The following is a 25,391-nucleotide window of genomic DNA, read 5'->3' on the forward strand; positions in this document are numbered from 1 at the left end:
GATATAGAGGGTGAGAGAGTGATAGGATGAGAGAGGGTGAGAGAGTGAGATATAGAGGGTGAGAGAGTGAGAGTGATAGGATGAGAGAGGGTGAGAGAGAGAGTGAGATGATGAGAGTGAAAGGGTGATAGGGTGAGATAGAGAGAGTGAGATAGAGAGGGTGAGAGAGTGAGAGGGATAGGGTGAGAGTGATAGGGTGAGAGAGAGGGTGAGAGTGATAGGGTGAGAGTGATAGGGTGAGAGAGTGAGAGTGATAGGGTGAGAGAGAGGGTGAGAGAGTGACAGTGATAGGGTGAGAGAGTGACAGTGATAGGGTGAGAGTGAGAGTGATAGGGTGAGATAGAGAGGGTGAGAGAGAGAGCATTGATGATGAATGATGTGTCACATACAGAGCAGCAGATTTAGATGTAAATCTAAACACAGTCGTCCTCTGACACAGATGTAGATGTTGATCTTCATGTTTTTCCTCAGTGTAAATATTATATTTAAATATTAAAAACACAAACATGTTTCCACTGAAACACCAAACGCCTGAGGATGAAGACGATGAAGACGATGAAGACGTTTGTGAACGTCTGCAGACGAAGGAAAGCTCTCATTACTCAGATTACAGACTTCAGTCTGATCAAACTGACCGAGTGGATCATCTGTGAGAAGCAGGATCTCTGCGACTGCAGACAACAACAACAACAACAACAACAACAACAACAACAAACCTAGTTTAGGGACCAGCACAAGGTGATGAATGATGGGTATTCGGTCTCTTGCTTCACGCTCAGTGTTCGAGGATTAAAACCAGAATAAAATGACAAATTCATGAACGTTTAATATTCTCTTTACTTTTATTCCTCTGTTCAGTGACAGTGCAGTTTTTTGAGCGACTCAGCAAATCTGAATAAATCATGATGAGAGGATGAAACCCTCTTCAGTCCTCAGACCTCCTCACCATGGAGGTGAAATCAATAACAGAGAGGAAACCAAACCATCTTGACCTCTGACCTTTGAGTAGAATCAGGCTCTAAATCCACTGAGATCAATGAGGAAGTCACATTACCGCTAACAGGAAGCGTCTTCAGGCTCGTTTGTCCGCTAACGTCTTTGACCTGTGTGGGCGTGGCTAACTGGACGTTAAAATCTATATCAACAACCACTGGAGAGGGGAAAAGGGGAGGGGCTAAACCTCTGTGTTTAGCTCAGCTGGTAGCCTCTGGTGTTAGCTTCTAAAGTTGAGTACTACTCTTACTACTACTGTTAGCACTACTGTTACAACTATTGTTAGTACTACTGTTAGCACTAGTCTTACTACTACTGTTATTACTACAGCTCGTATTATTCTTACTACTACTGTTAGCACTACTGGTAGTTTTACTGTTACTACTACTGTTAGAGCTACTGTTACTACTAATGTTAGCACTACTTTTAGTACTACTGCACTATTGTTAGTACTACTGTTACTACTATTTGTTAGAACTACTGTTGGCACTAAAGTTACTACTATTGTTAGCAATACTGTTAGCACTATTGTAAGTACTACTGCTAGCACTACTTTTAGCACTACTGCTAGTACTACTCTTACTACTACTGTTGGCACTACTTAGTTTTAGTACTACTGGTAGTTTTACTGTTACTACTATTGTTAGTACTAGTGTTAGCATAGCACTACTTTTTTAGCACTAGTCTTACTACTACTACTGTTATTACTACAGCTTGTATTACTCTTACTACTACTGTTAGCGCTACTGTTACTGCTACTGTTAGCGCTACTGTTACTACTATTGTTAGCGCTACCGTTACTACTACTGTTAGCACTACTGGTAGTACGACCGTTAGCATTACAGTTACAATTACAGAGGAGGAGGAGGAGGCTGCAGCTGATGTGTTTTTTGACAAAAGACGCATTAGCACAGATTATTGGGATTAACGAAGGGAAATTCTGATGGAAGGGAATCTCCCCCCCCCCCCCCCCCCCCCCCCCACACACACACACACACACATTACATTTACTGTACGTTCATTTAAACAGACTAAATTAAGTGTCATCACTAACCAGTTAATGATGAACCATAACCTAATCTGATGGTTTAACTGATGAGTCATCTTCTAATCTCAATCCAGCCATGACTGGAATTAACAAAGGTGCAGAAACAGAGAGGACAGAAGGTGAGTGTGTGTGTGTGTGTGTGAGTGTGTGTGTGAGAGAGAGAGAGAGAGAGAGAGAGAGAGAGAGAGAGAGAGAGAGAGAGAGAGAGAGAGAGAGAGAGAGAGAGAGAGAGAGAGAGAGAGAGAGAGAGAGAGAGAGAGAGAGAGAGAGAGAGAGAGAGAGAGAGAGTCCCCCCCTCCTCCCGAGGCGACTGTTAAACTGATGTAATCAGATCAACTTACTGACCTGGATAATCTCTGCTCGAGTAGAAAATACACATTTACAGACTGGCCCTTTAAATCACACACACACAGACAACGCTGCGGTGTCAACGAGGACGACTGAGTGTCACACAGGACGACGACGACAACGACTACCTCGACAAAAAGAACGACAACGACTACGACGACAACGACAAGAACGACGACGACAACGACTACGACAACAAGAACGACGACAACAACAAAAACGACTACGACAACAAGAACGACAAGAACGACGACGACAACAAGAACGACGACAAAAACGACTACGACAACAAGAACGACAAGAACGACGACGACAACAAGAACGACAACGACAACAAGAACGACAACGACAACAAGAACGACAACGACAACAAGAACGGCGACAAGAACGACGACGACAATAACATCAAGAACGATGACGACGACAAGAACGACAACGACAACGACAATGACGACAACAACAAGAACGACGACAAGAATGACAACAACGTCAAAAACGCAGACAGCGACAAGAACGATGACGACAACAACAAGAACGATGACGACGACGACAACGACAAGAGCGACGACAACAACAAGAATGACAACGATGACAACAACGTCAAAAACGCAGACAACGACAAGAACGATGACGACAACAACAAGAACGATGACGACGACAACGACAAGAGCGACGACAACAACAAGAATGACAACGATGACAACAACGTCAAAAACGCCGACAACGACAAGAACGATGACGGCAACAACAAGAACGATGACGACAACGACAAGAGCGACGACAAAAACAAGAATGACAACGATGACAACAACGTCAAAAACGCCGACAACGGCAAGAACGAAGACGACAACTACGACAACAAGAACAGAAGAAGAAGACAGACACAGCAGAGTCAGGTGCTTCCCTCCAGTCGTAGTAAAAACAACGTCTAAGTTTCCAAGTTTCCGTCTCTGGAAACGTCGCAAAAAACTCAAACCTGAATAAAGGATTCCAAGATGGCCGACACTGATCAACACTCAACACAAAAAACTTTTAGGACACTTTGACATAATGAGGACAAATGTTCAAATATGTGAGGACATTTTGACTTTAAGGACTTTTTTAAGGGTAAAGACGTGGTTTAAGAGTTATGGTTAAGGACCAGTGCTGTACGAGTGTGTGTGTGTGTGTGTGAGTGTGTGTGTGTGTGTGTGTGTGTGCAGATCCTGAGACAGCGTCACGTGTTGGCACACTACTACTAATGTGTCGTGACACACACACACACACACACACACTCACACACACACACACACATAGATCATTATAATGTAGGCCAGGCAGATCAACCAGATGTTTGTTGGTACTTCTTAGCGTGTGTGTGTATTTGTGTGTGCGTGTGTGTATACGTGTGTGTGTGTGTGTGTGTGTGTGTGTGTGTGTGTGTGTGTGTGTGTGTGTCAGAGACAGATGCATCTACTGTTTGTCCACTCAGGCTGAAGTAAGTAAGCGTGTGTGTGACAGTTTGTATTTGTATTATTTAGCATGGTTAGCACGTGTCTCTGCTGTGTGTGTGTGCGTGTGTGTGTGTGTGTGTGGGGGTGGGTGTGTGTGTGTGTGTGTGTGTGTGTGTGCGTGTGTCCATGCTTCACGCTCGTTGTCCTCTGTGATCCAGTATTAAAGTGACCTGATGTCCAGATGGTTCTGAAACTAGAGCAGTGGACTAAGCTTCTATTATACTGGCTTAAAAACACGCAACAGCAGTACTCTGTTAGTACTCTGTTAGTACTACTGTAAAAACACACTAATCACACAACAGCAGTACTCTGTTAGTACTACTGTAAAAACACGCTCATCACACAACAGCAGTACTCTGTTAGTACTACTGTAAAAACACGCTCATCACACAACAGCAGTACTCTGTTAGTACTACTGTAAAAACACGCTCATCACACAACAGCAGTACTCTGTTAGTACTACTGTAAAAACACGCTCATCACACAACAGCAGTACTCTATTTAGTACTACTGTAAAAACACACATCACGCAACAAAAGTACTCTGTTAGTACTACTGTAAAAACACACTAATCACACAACAGCAGTACTCTGTTAGTACTTCTTTTAGTACTACTACTGTTAGTACTACTGTAAAAACATGCGCATCACCCATCAGCACTACTCTGCTAGCACTGATGTTAGTACTACTACTCTTACTACTACTGTTGGCACTACTGTAAGTACTACTGTTAACACTACTGTTAGTACTCTTACTACTACTGTTAGTACCACTCGTACTACTACTGTTAGCACTACTGTAAGCACTCTTACTACTACTGTTAGTACTAGTGTTACTGCTGTGAGTACTACTGTAAGTACTACTGTTAACACTACTGTTAGTACTCTTACTACTACTGTTAGTACCACTCGTACTACTACTGTTAGTACTACTGTTACTGCTGTTAGTACTACTGTAAGTACTATTGTTAGCACTACTGTACTACTCAGCCCAGATCAATGATGTCACCTTTCACATATACACTTCTATATATAAATACATATACACATTTTACACAAGTTCTTCTTCCATTAATTTCTAATAAAGAAACATATCATTCTATATTTACTCTGTGTGACCTTTGTTGACACTCAGAGGTCACTCAGAGGTCACTCAGAGGTCACACAGAGGTCACACAGAGGTCACACAGAGGTCACTCAGACTCAGAGGTCACACAGTCGTGTAATTTGTCTTCACAGAGACATGTTTTTCCTCCGTCTTCACTCTTTATATTTGACACTTTCTACTTTACCAGAGCCGTCGCTGGAGTTCCTGTTGCTTAGCAACAGAGTTATCACGACTTTACCTTTTTGAAAAGAAACGTAAGAACGTTAAGTTCAAAAACTTTCCCCATGGAATAATCACTGGATCATCTGAGGACACTCAGACTTAGCTTGTAGAGCTAATAATGTGTTGCTAGCTTAAATCTTGCGACCAGGTCACCAGCTCTGACGTAGCAAACATTGATAACTTATTTTGCTAACTAAGCTTGTAGCACTAATAATGTGTTGCTAGCTTAAAGCTTGGTCCCGGTCGCTAGCCCTGACTTAGCAACCTCATCTTGAAAATGTAATAATGTGTTGCTAACATTAGCTCGACGTTGTCCTGACCACTAGCTCTTACTTCACTTAACAAATCTGGTTTCTGATCATTAACATTTAAACACACACACGCACACACGCACACACACACACACACACAGGCCTAATCAGGTCAATGGAAACGTCCATCAGATGGAATTAGATGGGGGGGGGGGGCAGAGTGAACGTCCAGAGAGAGGGAGAGGAGGCGGGGTTAAAACGGACGATGTGAAGTAACGTGAAAATATCAAGAAGACGACGATAAAAGCTTTAAGGTGTAGGTGAATAATTTATGTTAATTTATGTTAATTTTGACCCAGACGCTCAGGCTGCAGCGACATCAACACAGCAGTAACTCGTTGCTAATGTTAGCTAGATTTTGTCCTGACCACTAGCTAATAATGTGTTGCTAATATTAGCAAGGCTTTGCCCTGACCGCCAGCTAATAATGTGTTGCTAATGTTAGCAAAATTGTCCTGACCACGAGCTAATATGTTGCTAATTTTAGCTGGACTTTGATCCAACCTCCACCAAATAATGTGTTGCTAATGTTAGCAAGACATTGCCCCAACCACCACCTAATAATGTGTTGCTAATGTTAGCTAGACTTTGCCCTGACCACCAGAAAATAATGTGTTGCTAATGTAAGCTGGACTTTGATCCAACCTCCAGCAAATAATGTGTTGCTAATGTTAGCAAGACTTGGCACAGCCACCAGCTAATAATGTGTTGCTAATTTTAGCTAGACTTTGCCCCAACAACCAGCAAATAATGTGTTGCTAATGTTAGCAAGACTTTTCCCGACCACCAGCTAATAATGTGTTGCTAATGTTAGCTAGCCTTTGTATTGACCGCTAGCTTTAACTTAACTAACTTAGCAATTAAACCTGGAGGGGGCGGAGTCAGTGAAGCGTGCGAAAAACAGATGAAATTAATGAAAATATGAGCAGAGTTTTATCGTCTGCAGAGAACGAGGAGGCGAGAAAATCTAACAAGTCGGTTTTTACGCCTTGAACTCGAGTCTCATTAAAACACAACAATGTGTGTGTGTGTGTGTGTGTGTGTGTGTGTGTGTGTGTGTGTGTGTGTGTGTGTGTGTGTGAGTCACAGTAGAAAAAAAGCTGCTGAGTGAAACATATCGTAGCGTAGGCGTCAGGTCAGAGTTCATCTGTTCAGTCTTGGTGTTTTTAAATAATTATCTGTGTTTATTTATTAAAATATTATATTATATTTATTAGAGATCCTTTCCTTTCGCATTTTTTCTTCTTCTTTCTCCATTTTTAAAAATATTTTTTCATTACATCATCCCCGGCGCTATAATCATTTGTTATACTACCTAGGTAGCTTGCCAGATGCTAGCGAGCTAGGTAGCGAGCTAGATTGATAGATGCTAGTGAGTGAGATTGCGTGATAAATAGACAGATGCTAGATACTGTGCAAGACAGATATATGCTAGCAAGACAGCTAGCTAACTTGTAAGCTAGATAGATGTTAGCCAGCTTGCAAGATAGACCGATGATAGCAAGTAGCTAGTCAGCTAGCTTTCTCGATAGATGCTGGCAAGCCAGATAGATAGATAGATAGATAGATAGATAGATAGATAGATAGATAGATAGATAGATAGATAGACGCTAGCTAGGTAGCTTGCTAGATTGATAGCGAGTGAGATCGCGAAATAAGTAGACAGATGCTAGCTACCGTGCAAGACAGATATATGCTAGCAAAGCAGCTAGCTAACTTGATAGCTAGATAGATGTTAGCCAGCTTGCGAGATAGACCGATGATAGCAAGGTAGCTAGTCAGTAAGCTTTCTCGATAGACAGTTAGATGCTAGCTAGCTTGCGAGATAGACCGATGATAGCAGAGTAGCTAGTCAGCTAGCTTTCTCGATAGATGCTGGCAAGCCAGATAGATAGATAGATAGATAGATAGATAGATAGATAGATAGATAGATAGATAGATAGATAGATAGATAGATAGATAGATAGCTTGGTAACGAGATAGACAGATACTAGCTCACAAGCTAACTAGCAGGCTAAGATGAAATCTCTGTACTTTTATAAAACACATGAACTCATGTTAGCTATGTAAACAAAAACAACAACAAAATACTGAACAGGACAACTTTACAAAATTAAAAAAAATACGAATACGAATGTTGGCGACAAAGCGCTACTCCTTTTGCGTTTTGTGGGCGGAGCTTCAATCAGACGGTTGGTAGGAGGAAGTGAGAGATGGCGTAGCCCCTACGGCTAACTTGGACCAAACTTAACTTAACTTGTGTGTGTATGTGTGTGTGTGTGTGGAAGCTGAGGATTTAAACCGTTGTTATGGCGACGGTGGAACCAGTCTTGCCAAGGCTGTGCACGGAAACCGAGCCGTCACCATAACAACGACGGAACTCTCCTCCAGAACGCTGTTGTGTGGAAGTCTCACACACACACACACACACACACACACACACACACACACACACACACACACACACACACACACACACACACACACACACACACACACACACACACACACACACACTTAAAGAACTGTTCCCACTCACAGTTAATAACCTGTTCTACTTTTAGAACTAACTAAATAATTAGGTACAGCGTAAACTCCACACACTTCATGTTGCTCTGTAGCGCCCCCTGGCGTGAAACGTGACGCCACCAATCATTTGTGACGCTAGCCAGGTAGCGTTGCTATATTGATAGATGCTAGCGAGTGAGATCGCAAGATAAATAGACAGATGCTGGCTAGCAATGTAGCTAGCTAACTGGGAAGATGCATAGATGCTAGCAAGCTTGCGAGATAGACGATAGATGATAGCAAGGTAGCTAGTCACCTAGCAAAACATTATCGAAACGGTCTAGAACTTTGCCATACATGGACGGAACTTCCTACGTGACACAAGAGAACGACACCGAACCCGTCTACGGACACAAACGTGACCCAACGTGATGGCGGCCATTTTGAATTTCGTCACAAAACAGGAAGTGCTCTAGAACTTCGCCATACATTGACGGATCGCCACGGAACGTCATACGTGACACAAGAGAACGACACCGAACACGTCCATGGACACAAACGTGACCCAACGTGATGGCGGCCATTTTGAATTTCGCCACCCTTTCGCCACAAAACAGGAAGTGCCCTAGAACTTCGCCATACATTGACGAATCGCCACGGAACGTCATACGTGACACAAGAGAACGACACCGAACACGTCTACGGACACAAACCTGACCCTATGTGATGGTGGCCATTTTGAATTTCGCCACGAAACAGGAAGTGCCCGAGAACTTCACCATACATTGACGGATCGCCATGAAACTTCATACGTGACACAAGAGAACGACACCGAACACGTCCACAGACACAAACGTGACCCAATGTGATGGCGGCCATTTTGAATTTCGCCGCCTTTTCGCCACAAACTGACAGTGAGGTCAGGGAACTCCCCGACTTGATTGGGGGACGCGAGGGCCCCATCATCCAGTTTAATGATTGTCGTTAAAGGTTTTCTTACAAAACTGACCTACATTTACTCCACTACACACTGTACACACATGAGACGAGAACTGATGGACTTTAATTTAGTCAAAAACAAGAAAATTCAGGCTCATCCCTCGGTGAATAACGGGCACTTTCAGCGTCTGTGGGCGGCGGCGGCGGCGGCGACAACAGCAGCGACTGATGTGCGAGGAGATTGTGTGTCGTCAGATTAAAGGCTCGGCGGTGACAGTCAGATTAAAGACTCCGGTCTAAAGAGAATGTGAGAGCAGAGCCAACGAGATTTCCCCCACAGGCCTGATATCAAAGCTGTGTGTGTGTGTGTGTGTGTGTGTGTGTGTGCGTGTGTGTGTGTGCGTGGACCGAGCTCAGTCGACAGAAAGAAGAACCGGCCTCAGATTTACTGTAACACGACGTCACGTGACAACACACGTATGCGATCACATGATATAGCGGGAAATACAGCTTTTCAGCCACTTAGCAAAAGAATCACATTCATAAATCTACGTCCGATTGAGTCTACGACGTCTTTACGAACACGTTCGCGTCTTTATCTTCACTGTGAGACAGACTTTAACAACAGGAAACTGAAGTTTGTAAAACACTCACTCTCCCGGCACCAAAGCCCATAGAGAAAACTAGTGATTTTAGCCCACCGGGACACAGGAGCTGCTGGTCCTCTGCTGCCTCGTGTGGTCACTTTGTGTCACTGAGTTAAGTCTAAAGTAAATATTTTAAAAGCTGAATTCACTAAAATCAGTCATTGTAAGTTAGTGATGGAGGCAGCAGTGGATCAACAACTCCTGTGAACTCCTGTGTGCTGTGATGTTAAAATCACTGCTTTACTCTATGGACTTTGGTGTGGGAGAGTGAGTGACTTTGGTGTGGGAGAGTGAGTGGTTTGCTGTAAAAAATTAAAAACATCAAATCCTCACGCTTCCCCGTCACCGGAGATTTTTGTCCCGGGATGAAAAATTCATGTTCACGTCCGTGTTGTTAGCGTGTGCTCTGTAGCGTGTTAGCACACACGTGCCCCAGTTAAAGCTGCGCGGTGAACCCGAGCGTCACAATCGTCTCGATGATTTAACGTAATTTCTTAACGTTTTGCTCATAAAGTCCCGGTTTGTTCGCAGGACGATGAATAATAAATGAGCAGAAAGACGTTAGCCTTTATGTTACATGGAGGAGCTGCAACCAGGGCCGGCCCAAGCCTTTAAGGGGCCAGAGGGAGAATTTTATTTTGGGGGGGGGGCCTCCCTATTTATTCACTTATTCACAATTTGATAAAATATCACCATGGGACAGTTAGGCGTGTTAACTTTGTGCTAGCACCCACAGATTTAGCCTGTTTTCTTTTCCAATTGATAAACTATCACAGTGGGACAGTCAGCCCCGTTAGCTTTGTGCTAGCGCCTGTAGATTTAGCCGGTTTTCTTTTCCATTTAATAAAAATATCACTGAGGGACAGTTAGCCGTGTTAGCATTGTGCTATTACCCACAGATTTAGCTGGTTTTCTTTTGATAAAATATCACCACGGGACAGTTAGCCATGTTAGCTTTGTGCTAGCGCCCACAGATTTAGCCGGTTTTCTTTTGATAAAATATCACCGCGGGACAGTTAGCCGTGTTAGCGTTGTGCTAGTGCCTTCAGATTTAGCCGGTTTTCTTTTCCATTTGATAAAATATCACCCTGGGACAGTTAGCCGCATTAGCTTTGTGTGTTGATTGTGCTGTGCCAGGCTTGGCCCCGCCCCCTCCCCCCACTCCACCCCACCCCCTCTGAGATAAGAGGCTTAGAGGACGGAGGACGAGGAGCTTCAGGGCCTGTTTGATTCGTTCTAATTAACGGCGCTAATTTCATTTTAGCGACTGAATTACAGCCTGAAACTGAAGCTACGACACACTGAAGATTTCCAGTGAGGAGGAGGAAGAAGAAGAGGAGGAGGAGGAGGAGGAGGAGGAGAAGCCGTCCTTTATCCCCCACATCACCTCAGGAAATGAGGATTAATGTTGAATACAAACACAAGCAAAGGCTGAAATTAGCAAAGAGAATGTGTTTGATTGTTAACTTTGAGGTTTGATGATCTCACCCTCAGGAGGAGGAGGATGGAGGATGATGGAGGGGGGAGGGGCTACGATGTGAACGTTAGTCCTGGCCCACAGATTTAGCGCTGTGCTAGCGCCCACAGATTTAACCGGTTTTCTTTTCTCTTTGATAAAATATCACCGTCGGACAGTTAGCCGTGTTAGCTCTGTGCTAGCGCCCACAGATTTAGCGCTGTGTTAGCTCTGTGCTAGCGCCCACAGATTTAGCGATGTGTTAGCGTTATGCTAGCGCCCACAGATTTAGCCGGTTTTCTTTTCCATTTGGAAAAAATATGACCGTGGGACAGTTATCCGTGTTAGCATTGTGCTAGCACCCACAGATTTAGCGCTGTGTTAGCTTTGTGCTAGCGCCCCACAGATTTAGCGATGTGTTAGCTCTGTGCTAGCGCCCACAGATTTAGCGATGTGTTAGCTTTGTGCTAGCACCCCACAGATTTAGCGCTGTGTTAGCTCTGTGCTAGCGCCCACAGATTTAGCGATGTGTTAGCTTTGTGCTAGCGCCCCACAGATTTAGTGGCCGGTTTTCTTTTCCATTTGATAAAATATCACCGTTTAACGCTAACAACGGTTAACTCTAGTAACCGGTTACTGAACAAGTTTTGGAGTTTTTCGTGACTTAGCCACTTTTATCTTGGCAAAAAATGCGACAACAGTCACGTTTTGTGACGTCATCGGTGGGCGGAGTCTTACCGAAGATGGAATGGGGCGATCACCTGACCTTCACGAAACATTCAGACCGATTCATGAATAAATATATGACAAACAGGAAGTCGTGTATTTGCACACATGAACACAGGTGCGTTTGGTTAAGAGTCTTTGAGTCATGTGACCGTCTTCCACTGTGTGTGTGTGTGTATGTGTGTGTGTGTGTGTGTGTGTGTGTGTGTGTGTGTGTGTGTGTGTGTGTGTGTGTGTGAACTGAGTGCTGTGCCCCCCCCCCTCCTCCCCCTCCGGGTTCGTGGCCGTGTTGCATTCAGGAGCTTCAGTGGAGCCACAAAGATGCATTCATGGGACTGAATGGTTGTTTTTCTATAACCGGGCACCAGTCATCGCAGACCCCCCCCCGCCCCCCATCAGCCCCCCCACGTTAGTATGCAACGCCTCATCCAACAACAACAACAACAACAACGGCGACAACACAAACAGCTCCTCGTCCGTTTCCCACGTGTTTAAAACAAACGACTCAAAACTTTTGTGTGTGTGTGTGAGATATAATATTCAAACTACGTTTCCCAGAATGCTTCAGGGCGCGATCGCAACCGACGGAGGTGTTTCAAGGAAGTGCTGAGTCAGCATTCACGATCGAGTAAGGCACACTTGTGAGCCTCCACGGAAATCGCTGACTCGGCTTTTCCACTCGACTAAACCGCATCTGGAAACACAACAAAAAAAACGTTTAGAAATGATGACTCAGCATTCCCAATGAACTACGGCACACCCTAGCACACTAGCACAAAAAAAAAAATAGTTAGGAATTGCCGAGTCAGCATTCACAATCAAACCACGCCCTCAATCAACCCGATAATATATGAAAAACGATGACTCAGCATTCCCAATGAACTACGGCACACGATCCGAAAAACAATGTTAGGAATTGCCGAGTCAGCATTCACAATTAAGCCACGCCCTCAAACGACCCAATAATAATAATGAAAAACTATGACTCAGCATTCCCAAATTAAATAAGCCACACACTTAGGCCTCCGCGAAAGTCATTGGGAACTGCTGACTCAGCTTTTCCACTAAACGAGCCGCATATGGAAACACCAAAAAATAATTGAAAAAAATATGACTCAGCATTTCCAACTACGGCACACGATCAGAAAAATAATGTTAGGAATTGCCGAGTTTTTTAAGCCACGCCCTCAAACGACCCAATAATAATGATGAAAAACTATGACTCAGCATTCCCAAATTAAATAAGCCACACACTTATGGCCTCCGTGAAAGTCCTTGGGAACTGCTGACTCAGCTTTTCAACTTCACTAAGCCACACCTTAACACCACCGCAATTGGGAATTGCTGACTCGGCATTCCCAATTAATTAAGCCACGCCTGGAAACACCACAAAGTCTTTGAAAAACGATGACTCGGCATACCCAATTAAACGAGACACACACTTACGGCCTCCGCCAAAGTCATTGGGAATCGCTGACTCAGCGTTTTTTCGCTTCACCAAGCCACACCCTCAAAACACCACAAAAAAGTCTAGGGGGAAAACGATGACTCGGCATTCATCGTGAACCACAAACGTCGTTGGGAATTGCCGAGTCAGCGCTTCAGACGATTCTCCCGCGTTGTCGTCGTCGTGACTCGGACGGCCTCAGGGGGGCGACACAAGTCCTGCACTGTATTCAAAAACGCAAAAAAAAAACGGCAGCAAAGTCCCAGCCGGAGCATGAGTCAGCAAAAAATGGACGTGACGGAGAGAGCGCGTTAAAGGGACAGTTTAAGGTTTTTTTTTTTTAACAAACGTCACAATCAGAACACCAAAAGTCAAACCTTAATCATGAACTTCTGCCTCATTAGGACCAGGTTTTGGTCTCCATGAGGACACACACACACACACACACACGCGCACACACACTTACTCACCCACTCCGATCTTCTCGTCTTCCGTCGGCGTCCACATGATGATTCCCGGTTAATCCCGATGATTCCCGGTTAATCCCGGTGCACGCAGATCTTAATCCTAACTCCGGTGAAGCTTCATGAGGAACCTGCTGATGAAGCTCCACACACACACACACGCACACACTCACGCACAGGAGGGAAACTTCGTGTTGTTTTTCACTGAATCACGCGCGTCACATCCACGCAGGTTTGCGCAGTGTGTGTGTGTGTGCGGGGAGGGGGAGTTGGTGGAGGAGGTGGAGGGGGGGGGGGGACACACGCAGCGCAGAGACGCCGCTGTGAAGACGCTGAGCATCGGCTCGAGTTCGTGTGAAGAGACGGCGAAAATCACCCGGGATAAAAAAAAAAAAAAAACACGAAAACAAAAAAACAAACAAACGGATAAATAAACAAACATCCGCTTTAACCACGGAGCGACGCGAGACCGCGAGCGCGCGCGTAATCCACGTCCATCCTGGAGCACGAGCCTGTCATTCTGTGAGAGACTCAACCGTGTTCACACACACACACACACACACACACACAGTCAGTGCGCCCCCTCCTGGTCAGTCCTCGCGATCCAGCGCGCGCATGTCGGTGCTGCGCGTGAGATAATTTTTTTTTCTCATTTTTAAATTTGTCTGTATAAATAAATACATTTATTTGTTTATCATATTATGTCAATAAAGTGTGTTAAAGTTCAGACTCCTGTTTTTAAATAAAGTTGTGATTTATTTATGGGGGAAAAAAAAATTAATAAAAAAAATGACATCATAAAACTGTTTAAAATAAACCAGGTCGCAGTGACGTCACTTTGGGAATAAATATTATTGTTCTGTCACAGATTAATAATAAATAAATATCAGTGTGTGTGTGTGGGTTCAGTGACGTCACAGATGGAGACAAGAATAGTTTGTGTGACACTGACCTCTAGTGACGGAGCGAAGGAACGACACCATTAAAGGTTAGTTTTGTCCTCACCTGCAAAAACAATTTAATACAGAAATCATTAAAAAATATATTTTTTTTAAATTTGTTTTTCTTTTATTTAATTATCTTTTAAGAATTTTTTTTTTACAAATTAGAAGAAAAGAAAAATAACAAAATTCACATCTGAATTAAGATTTTTTTTAAAGAACTAAGAATTGTTTTTTAAATTAATTAATTGATTAATTAATTAATCAATCAATCAATCAATCAATTAATTAATTAATTAATTAAAAAAAGTATCATCTTTCTCTAAAGGAAAATAAATGACAAAATGTTTTGTAAAAATTTAAATTGTTCTTTCATTAAAACATTTTTTTTTATTATTTTTATTTAAATTCAATTTATGACGATAAAATTAACAAATATTAACTAATATTCTGAAAATATTTCTTGTGAAGATGTTGACCATTTGTAGACGGTCCCTTTCTCTCTCCGCTCACTTCCTGTGACATAAAACAAACAACAACAACAACAACAACAACAACAGGTGACATTAAAGCGTGGTTACGTGATAGTTTACTCAAAAAAAAAATAAAGAAAGAAAATCAAAGCTCATTTCCATCATTATTAATTTAATTTCTGCCACAAACAGTAAAAAGTTCGTAAATACTGTTTTTCTTCGTCTCCGTCACGGAAACGACGAGAGTTTGTCGTCGTTTCGTCGTCTGGGAAACATTTATTAGTCGTCGTCGTCGTCTCTGACGTTTTTTAAAAAACAAACACAGGAGGAAATGACCGCGATTTTCCTGCGACCGACTCGTCAAAGTCGTTTTTTTATCGCGTTCACGTTAAACTCGGGTTTCGCCTTCGACGCGAGTGCGAAAAAGGACAAAAGAGTCTGTTTGACGACGTCCACGTCAGAACCACACGTCAACGTCGTCGTCCGACCGCTCGCCTTCATCTGTGGAAGAAAAAACACAACATTTTCAAAGGTTAAAAATCGACTCACTCTCCCACACCAAAGTCACTCACTCTCTCACACCAGTCACTCACTCTTACACCAAAGTCACTCACTCTCCCACACCAAAGTCACTCATTCTCCCGCACCAAAGTCACTCACTCTCTCACACCAAAGTCACTCACTCTCTCACACCAAAGTCACTCACTTAGATTAGATAAAAACTTTCAAGGGCTTGGATTTTTTTTTTCCAAATCCGCAAACTTTTCAGTTTCCAGAAAGACACTCTCAGAAGTTAACGCTTCACTTTTTGCGTTCATGTGAACGTAAAAACGTCACGACTCTCAGTCTGAGCTGTGAAGGTCGAGCGGCTCAGAGCCGTCATCACCTCTGAAAGAATCCGCCGAGTCATCGTCTGAGGCGCTGACGTCATCGTTGTCGTCGTCATCGTCATCATCGTCGTCGCTGTTTCCCTGAAGAAGAAGAAGCTCAGCGATCTGTGAAGACGATGAAGATTCAGAACGTCAAATCAGAACCGAGTGAAAAGACAAAGAGGACAAAAGGAAGCCGAGCTCACGTCTTCAACTGTGGGAGAGTCCGTCCTCCTCCGGTTCTCTCGGCCTCCGTCATTGGTCAGTTCCTCGATCAGAGGGTCTGTGTCCATGTCTTCATCATCGTCGTCATCGTCATCGTCGTCATCGTCCGTGTCCGAGGAATCGTCGTCCTGGTCGTCGTCCTGGACGAGGAAGAAAAAACAAGGATTAAAAAAGATATTCACAGATTAACGCGTTAAATCCTCGGATCATTGGAGACGTGGCTCATTGTTTCCTCATATTCAAGGACCTTTTGAGGACTTTCCTCGACCAGTTCCCTAAAATTCAAGGACCTTTTGAGGACTTTCCTCGACCAGTTCCCTAAAATTCAAGGACCTTTTGAGGACTTATTTGCTGAACCAGTTCCCCTTAAAATTCAAGGACTTTGAGAACTTTCCTGGACCAGTTCCCTCAAATTCAAGGACTTTTTAAGGACTTTCCTGGACCAGTTCCCTCTAAAATGCAAGGACTTTTTAAAGGACTTTCCTGGAACAGTTCCCTCTAAAATTCAAGGACTTTTTAAGGACTTTCCTGAACCAGTTCCCCTTAAAATTCAAGGACTTTGAGAACTTTACTGGACCAGTTCCCTAAAATTCAAGGACTTTGAGAACTTTCCTGAACCAGTTCCCTCAAATTCAAGGACTTTGAGAACTTTCCTGAACCAGTTCCCTCAAATTCAAGGACTTTGAGAACTTTCCTGAACCAGTTCCCTCAAATTCAAGGACTTTGAGAACTTTCCTCAACCAGTTCCCCTTAAAATTCAATGACTTTCCTGAACCAGTTCCCTCAAATTCAAGGACCTTTTGAGGACTTTCCTGAACCAGTTCCCCTTAAAATTCAAGGACCTTTTGAGAAGATTCCTAAAGATCAGTTTGTTTATTCCTTGCAGATAGTCGACTACATTGGTCTCTCACCTCGTCGTCGTCGTCGTCGTCTCCTCTCTCTTCAGGCAGCTTCTGTCGTCCGACCTCGTAGAGACGACAGACCATGTCAAAACTCACAGTGTCCTGGTTCTGCAGAGACAAGAGAACGTCGATGACGTCACGTCGTCAGGTTTGTTTCTCTGTGATTGTTTTTTTTGATGTCGTACCTCAATGACGGCCAGATAACAGTCTTTGTTGTCGGTGCACAGGTCAAAGATGTTCCTCTTCACGTCCACGGTGGCTGCGAAAACAACAATTTTTACAATTCATCATTTGGTCCCCTTTTTTTTGGCATTAATGTAATTAAACTGGCAACCCAACAGGTGGCAGTGTACATATTATTTTCATAATCGAGACTCGGTTGTTGGTTAAAAATTTGTGTTTTCGGTTTAAATGGCCGGGACATTTTTGGCACCCAAGTGTGACTTTAGTGCCCCCTATCTCGTACGCCATTGGTCGCCAATCGCCAATTGCCAAAAATGGCTGTTCAGCCCAAGATGGCGTCCTTCCTGTCGGAGTTACGGCAACGCTACATCGGACTTTTTGGACCGTCAGGTCTGATGCCGTCGCAGAAATCCATGAGTTTTCGGGTTTGTTCAGGCCTTGAAATAAGCGATTTACTTCGAGGAAAAATAAGAATAACTCGGACCCTAACCAGGAGTCCTGATTATGAAAAATAATACCTACACTGCCACCTGTTGGATTGCCAGGTTTATTACATTGAAGTGGAATGAAAAATTAGAATAAATATCTGAGAATGAACGCAACATGGAATGCACGACTTTGCGTTCTACCGACGGTGAGATGAGGTAAAGAAAGACGCAAGTATTGTGGACGTCTTTATCACTGAAACTGAAGTGTGTAAACCACTCACTCTGCCCCTTAAAATTCAGGACTTTTTGAGAACTTTCCTGGAGCAATTCCCTCAAATTCAAGGACTTTCCTGGATCAGTTCCCCTTAAAATTCAAGGACTTTTTGAGGACTTTCCAGGAGCAATTCCCTCAAATTCAAGGACTTTGAGAACATTCCTGGACCAGTTCCCTAAAATTCAAGGACTTTCCTGGACCAGTTCCCCCAAATTCAAGGACTTTTTAAGGACTATCCAGGAGAAATTCCCTCAAATTGAGGACTTTTTGAGAACTTTCCAGGAGAAATTCCATCAAATTCAAGGACTTTAATTCCACTTGGAATGCACAACTTTGTGTTCTACCGACGTGAGATGAGGTAAAGAAAGACGCAAGTATTTTGGACGTCATAGGAAGTATTTACAAATATTTAAAATTTCACAAAAAATACAAACCTTTGGGCGAGTTTCACGCCAAACGCATTCACAGACTAAATTATCGTAACAATAACAGACGTAAAGCCGAGTGTTTCTTACCAATGGGCTTGTAGTCTGTAGCGTCAAAGGTTCTGAAGGACGAGCCGAACGGGCTCTTCATCTGCTGGTCCATCGCATCGTCCTCATCGTCAGCTTGGAGCATAGCTGGACCAAGGAGGAAGAAGAAGAGGAAGAGCCAACGCGTTTTTACAGGCTAGCATTTTCTGAATTAGCCGCGTCTTAATCCGTCAAAACTGGCGTTGTTGTTTTTTACGTTACCTCCGTACATGATGGTGGCGTTGCTGTTGAAGACCACCCGGCACTGGTCCAGGGCGGGGACGGTGTGCAGGAGATGGAAGGTCTTCAGGTCCCACTGACACCTGCTGTTAAGGCTGAAAACTGCACAACAGGAAACCCTACAGGCACACACGGGTACTGCAGAATGAATAAAAGGTCAAACATAAGCGAGAGTGAGACGGACCACGAGCCTTTTAGGTTTTATTTATTATTATTTTAGTAGGTTTTACTCGTCCACCTTCGTTGGCGACCGCTTACAAAACTTATTTCAACATTCGGAAAGATACTTGCGTGTCCCAGTTTATGTACGGACAAAAAGTACACGAGTGTACAAGTGTTGAATTCAGGTGTTTTATAAGACATTTTGAACAATGCTATGCTTCCAACTTTGTGGCAACACTTTGAGGACGGTCCTTGAGATTAGTGTTGAAGACCTTGACTGGCCTTCAGAGTCCTCAAATTCAAGGACTTTACTGGACCAGTTCCCTTAAAATTCAAGGACCTTTTGAGGACTTTCCTGGACAAGTTCCCCTTAAAATTCAAGGACTTCTGGAGAACATTCCTAAAGATCAATTTATTTATTCCTTGCAGATAATTCACTACAGATAGGCAGAGCTTCTCGTCCAAAGTCAGCGTCTGACATCATGAACGGACACAAATTCCCCAAAAAAAAGACTTCAAAACCTTGAAGTCATCCAAGAAGAGCGGAAGTTGTTATAGTTGCAAAAGCTGGACCAAACCACTGTTGGTTTGTTGTCACGGTCGGGTGTCTGAATACTTGTGACCCCCTGAAAAATCTTAATTTGAAGAGCCTCTTAGCCGTGATACCACTTCACGCAAGAAGGAAACCTAAACCTAAAATTCAAGGACTTTTTGAGGACTTTCCTGGACCAGTTCCCTTAAATTCAAGGACCTAATGTACTTGTGAGAACTTTCACCGATGTGCAGCACACTCTGCATCTGGACAAGTGATTGTCCTCGGGATCTTGGACAGTCAGTCTTCAGACATCACTAGTCGTCATTTGCTCTCTCGTCGTAACTTTACTCGCTCATTTCACGTCAACGGCAGAGAGACAGTGTCCACAACACTGTCCTGATAATCATGACTTGCAGGGCATGAACCAGTAGGTGGCGTCGTCAATGAAGGATAATGAGTGCTTTGGTTTAAAGTATCCATGATAACACAAGGTGAAGTGAAAGGCCACACATGCACAGACGAGGTTAAAAGTGATAATATATTGTTTAGTTTTTTATATATACATACATATATATATAGCTTTCTATCTTAGCTACAGATACTATGCCGTGTTATTTACATTGCTGATACCAAAGAGCCTCTAAAATGCCTTTGTATCCATCTATAAATGCCTCGCGGGTCCTCCTTCCTGGGCCTGGGTATTATTACGTAGTCTGAACATTTCTTCACTATATGTGGAGGATGATAAAGGATGGATTCTCAAACCACGCCGTTTATAGCGCACTCTGAGGCGTGCCAAGATTGATGAGCGGATGCTCTAAGAACCGTCCTGAGGTCGCGTTTCTTTTTCATTTTTAAATGTATTTGGACAGAACTCGGCAAGGCGATCTGTAGACGCGTCAACGCGAGGTCCACGTCGCTCAGCCTTCTGCTGCCGACACCGTGAGCAAGATCTTGGCCAGGTGTGATTATCAAACAGTGTCAAAGTTGTTGCTGAACTCGTACTCATCGTCCTCGTCTTTTGGCTTCTGCCTTTAGGGCGGGAGTGCAGTGGATCATCTGGCTCAGCCTTTCTCTATCTCCATATCGGCAACTCTAATTTTGCCTTTAATTAGTCTGCTTTCTTGATCTCATTAGGATTGGACTTCGCAGAGGCTTTCCCTCGGCAATTCCAACAACTGAGTCGGAACGGTTCTTTTATCCCCTCTTGGCGTTTTCCGGGATGAGCTAAGCAGGGGTTTTCCTCGGCACAATCAAAACCTGCGTTCCTGCCTGGACCATGTTGACTGTTGGGCTCGCTGTGGTGTCCATCGTTGGCGACACCATCGTCGAGCTCATGGCACAACCTGAATCGCTTGCTGCTGCTCGCTTCAGAGTCCTGTTCATCCCTCTCTCTTGACCTTTTCCTGGTTGCAGACGGTAGCAATTCTTCCTCGGTAAACACGGCATCAAAACCTGAATTTCCGAGTGAACGATTCTGACAATTCTTATTATAACGACCAAGGCCACAATCGGCATTGTTGGAGCATTCAGAGTAGGCAGCGTCTGTGCTGCCGTCGCCGTCTTGGTCGTCAAACTCGTTGCACCACCTGAATCGTTTGCTGCCGATCGCGTCAGAGTCTTCATCCTCCGCTCTCGACCTTTTCCAGGCAAGAGCTGGCAGGGGTTCGTCCTCGGCGACCACAGCTTTAGAAACGGTCTTTATAAATGGATGATCATCATCGTCATCAGCTCCTGAACTGCTGGGGTCACAAGAGGCTCTAGAGCTATCGTGGTCCATGCTGAGACCATCTCCTCGAGGATCATATAATCGACTGTACGTGTAGCCGAGCGCTGGATCTTCCTCAGCGACTGCTGCAGAGTAGACACTCTCCACGTGACCATCACTGTCGGCGACATCGAACTCAATCAACCACCTGAATCGTCCGTTGCTTCCTTCACTATCTTCTGTTGGCGGTTCTTTCTCTGCAACCGCAGCACTGGGGTATTCCCGAGTATTGCTGCCATTCCCACTAGAGCCAGGACGTGAACTGTTGGGGTCGCGAGAGGATCTGGAGTAGGTATGGTCTGCGTTAAGATCATCACAGAGAGTATTCCCATCTGATCCATTGATGCCAGAGTCGGCATTCTCCATATTGGCCGCGGAGTAAACGCTGCCCGTGTCGCCGTCACTGTCCGAGTCATTAAAATCAATCAAACATCTGAAGCGTTTGTTGCTTCCTTCGTTCCGCTCTCTTGACCTTTTCTGCGATGGCGCTGACGTGGGTTGTTCCTCTTCAGCAACCGCAGCGTCAGAAGGAGTTGGGCTATTGCACAAATCGGCACTGTACAGAACATTGGCGTGGAGCGCATCGCCGCCACCGTCCGAGTCGACAAACTGATCGCAACACTTGAGGAGTTTGCTTCTCCGTGCGTCGGAGTCCCGTTCGTGCTTTCTCGACGTCGCCTCGGATGGAGCTGGTAGTTCTTCAGAAACCACGACTCCTGACGCCGGCGGGTCCTCCTCGACAACTGCTGCCGATTCAGCGCTCTCCGTTTCAGACTCGTTCATCCTCCGTAAGCGTTTGCCGCTTCCTTCATTCTCCTCTCTTGACCTTTTCCCAGATTCTTCCTCAGCATCAGAACCTGCATTTCTGTCTGACGAATTCTGACAACTGGCACTGTTGATGTCACCGAAGCCTCCGGAAGAGACGTGGTCGGAGCTGCCGTCACTGTCCTGCTCGTCAAACTCGCTGCACCACCTGAACCGTTTGCTGCAACCTGCCTCCGGCTCCTGTTCATCCATCTCTCTGGACCTTTTCCTTGATGAACATGGCAGGGGTTCTTCTTCAGCAACCGCAGTATCAGAACCTGGACAAGCTTGAGGGCCAGAGTTTGCGTTGCTGGGGTTGCTAGAACCTCCAGAGTTGGGACCGTCCTCCGCGTCATGTCCGTCACCTCGAGTGTGCTCATCTATACGTCCGTCGCCGGGGTCACCACCGGTGGCGTTGCCAGGCAGTCGGTCTTCAACAGCTGCGTCATTTACGTCGCTGTCTGCGTCAGTGTCATCAAACTCACTCCACCATCCAACGCGTTGGTTGGCACCTTCCTCAAAGTCCAGACCGAGGTCTCTTGACCGCTCGTCAGATCCCCCGTCCATCACGTCGTCGTCTAAATCCTGGTTAAAGCCGATCTCGCCACCAGGACCCGGCTCTTCTTCGATGTCGCTCAGGTCGTCTTCGTCGTCCGCGATGTAGCGGACGTTGTCGATGTCGTCGAGGTTGTCGTCGTAGTCTAGGTCTTCGTGTTGGAATATGTTGAAAATGTCAGCGCCTCTGCTGTGCTGCAAGTGGTACATAAGGTCGACGTACTCGGACTCCTCGATTCCCAGGTACCACGCGAAATCCAACCACTCCATGTCCGCATTGCTGAGCTGGGTGGCTGTCGGCACGTCTCCCATTGGCAACAGTTGAAAACATGGACCTGCGTAAGGGGTAGAGGATCGTTACCGTGACGCAAAAAAAAAAAGCTTTTGTCGAGATCACAACATCGCACAATTCTGCGTGAAGTACTTACGATTTCTACCCACGTGAACTCCATCTCCACAGGCATTCATTTTCACTGCAAAGATCACAGACATGTCAGGGTCACTCGTATTTACACGATTTACATTTACGAAGATTGAATAACAGAAATTCAGTGATTCTAACAGTTCTATACAAATGACAGACTTGATTTTTGAGGAATAAACGGGCTCAAAGACGTACCTTACAATCCTTCAACAAATTGCTGTCCGTCTGTTGAAGAAATGTGCTGTTCGAGAACAAATATTCCACGCACTTTGGGTGTGATCTATGACTGTGATCTCGGATGCTCGGTTGCGATATTGAAGTTCATCGCCCCGTTACTTATCGAGCTCCAAAGTTACCTCTGTCCTTTGATGTGTTAGCCTTTTCATGACACGTCATGTGATGTCATCGCCGTTGTGACGTCACCTACAGGTTGAACGCGTGCGTTGCAGTTGAGAAGTCGGGATCAACGGTGTCCACGGATAAAAGCAGGAAGTTTGAAGACGATCGCGCGACAGCTCGAGGACAAGTTCGTTCAAATACCATTGGTGCAAAATCGCAAAAAATAAGTGAACGTTCAATCCAAGATGGCGGACCTTCTTCCCTCATCTCGACCTTCTACCAATTTTCGTACATGTACGATAATTGTGCCGTTGAGGGTGAATTTGGACGGGGGCAGCGCACTTATTGGCACCTCCCACATCCAATTTTTCAACGCACATTCCCCGAACTTTCAGACGTAGATTTTCAACAGAAATCCGTGATGTGTTCAGTTCCTAGAAAAAACGCGATTCATTTGACGGAAAAATAAGAATTAAAATGTTTTGCAAATACGATTGAAGGGCAATAAACACCACCGATTTTTGCTATCGATTGATTGGAAGTGGAAGAAGCACCCCCGTCCCCCCTAATTCCAACTTCCAACTAGAACTGGAACGCACCCCCGAACTACCTTCTACGTTATTCATACAGCCCAAATTTGTTGACCGGGATTAACGATCCGTAAATCTGATGTCGTGATCGTTTGGGGCGTAAAAAAAACGTTATATAACAACCACAAATGACGCGACTTTTACCATCGAAGAAAAAAGTCAATAAAAATGCTTTACGGCAAAGTTCAATGGTACAAACTTCTGTCATACTTCACAAATAAAACTTAAAAAATGAATTCAACCTTAAGCGTACATTACAATTCAAATACTCTTTTAATGGATTCATTCTTCATCTTAAATATTTGTTTTTGTCTCTCGTGAAAGGATGAATCCACGTCAAACCAACGCCCTTGGTGTCCACCGTCCTCTGCGATGCTAGCTTGGCGAGTTGGCACAGTTTCAAGCTTTTCCAGTTAGCCGCAGATGTTAATTATTAGCGTCGGGCTTTCGTCTTTTCTCGTTGACCTAAAACCTTTGCAGGGATTGCTCTGTATATTATATTGTGAATATAACTAACGTAAAGGCATGCTATTTTAACAACTTCTCGCGCTAATTTAATGGTCAACAGCGCACACGACGCAGCTTCACATCCATTCTCCTGTTTTAAGAGAATTTTGTGGGCTCACCACCTTCTCAGAATATGATCATTATCATTTATCTTATCTAGGAAATTATTATTTTTGTTCCCCCCGTGGTTTGCATTCAAGCGCTTATTGTTAAGATCAAAAATATATATTTTATTTATTGACCAAAAAGGTGGAAAGTGACGATGGCCAGCCTGGTCGGCTCCCCGGGGAAATCTTAACGCGAGACCCCTTCTGCGAAAGAGCTAATTTCAGCGCTAATTCGCTTTTCTCCACAGTTATAGAGATAGTTTATTATAGTTCTGAACTATAATAACGTATTTATGTAAAGAGTAAAAAGAAAGGCTAAAAAACAAAATGAAATTCATAGCTTGTTCGCTGCGTAGACCCAACTTAGCGTTAAGAGTCTTGCGTCGGCCGGCAGCCTGTCGACTTCACATTTTTTAGTATCGAGCCTCGTCAGAGCAGGAACTAAAACAACAAAACAAGCCGCGCTAGAAGTGTATAAAGGAAAAAACGTTGTGCGGTGCGTTCCAGCTGTAGTCGGAAGTTCCTAGTTGGACGTTCTGAATGCAACCCGCGCTCGTAAAGTCGTCGCAACCTCGGCATCGGATTCCAAGATGGCTGCCACTAAAAACATTCTCCTGGATTAGCGTCACTCACAGTCGACAGCACGATCTCGGGCTAGCAGCGTTTTTTTGCGCACGCACACAGATCCGCAGCAGTTGCGGTTTCCGAAAGACCTCGGCCTCTAGTTGGTTTTACGCATCGATCCCGGTTTGTGAGGTTCTTGGACTTTCTGCACCTTGAGGCGCTTGACGTCGTCGTCTTTCTTGGCGTTTCTTGCCGTCGTCGGCATTTGTGGCGCCGCCGC

The 25,391-nt window shown here is 44.5% G+C and overlaps 2 protein-coding genes across 2 annotated transcripts in view; both read right to left on the bottom strand.

The window, feature by feature from the left end:
- The window catches only part of dock3 (dedicator of cytokinesis 3), a gene marked incomplete at its 3' end in the record, with an annotated part of 71,641 nt that extends 57,858 nt beyond the window's left edge, over positions 1-13,783 (bottom strand). The window contains exon 1 of the mRNA XM_083907665.1: positions 13,716-13,783. Within this exon, the coding sequence (XP_083763791.1) occupies positions 13,716-13,752 (37 nt within the window). The 5' untranslated portion in view covers positions 13,753-13,783. The remainder of the gene's footprint in view (positions 1-13,715) is intronic.
- Positions 13,784-15,414: 1,631 nt separating this feature from the next.
- Positions 15,415-25,391, bottom strand: part of LOC310942681 (DDB1- and CUL4-associated factor 1-like) — a gene marked incomplete at its 5' end in the record, with an annotated part of 33,608 nt that continues 23,631 nt past the window's right edge. The window contains 7 exons of the mRNA XM_083908097.1: positions 15,415-15,624; positions 16,010-16,118; positions 16,199-16,357; positions 17,129-17,227; positions 17,305-17,378; positions 18,520-18,624; positions 18,739-18,832. Coding sequence (XP_083764223.1) covers positions 15,581-15,624; positions 16,010-16,118; positions 16,199-16,357; positions 17,129-17,227; positions 17,305-17,378; positions 18,520-18,624; positions 18,739-18,832 — 684 coding nt within the window. The 3' untranslated portion in view covers positions 15,415-15,580. The remainder of the gene's footprint in view (positions 15,625-16,009; positions 16,119-16,198; positions 16,358-17,128; positions 17,228-17,304; positions 17,379-18,519; positions 18,625-18,738; positions 18,833-25,391) is intronic.

The sequence above is a fragment of the Microchirus variegatus genome (genome assembly GCF_963457635.1).
Source record: "Microchirus variegatus genome assembly, chromosome: 21".
In the NCBI taxonomy this organism is placed as follows: domain Eukaryota; kingdom Metazoa; phylum Chordata; class Actinopteri; order Pleuronectiformes; family Soleidae; genus Microchirus; species Microchirus variegatus.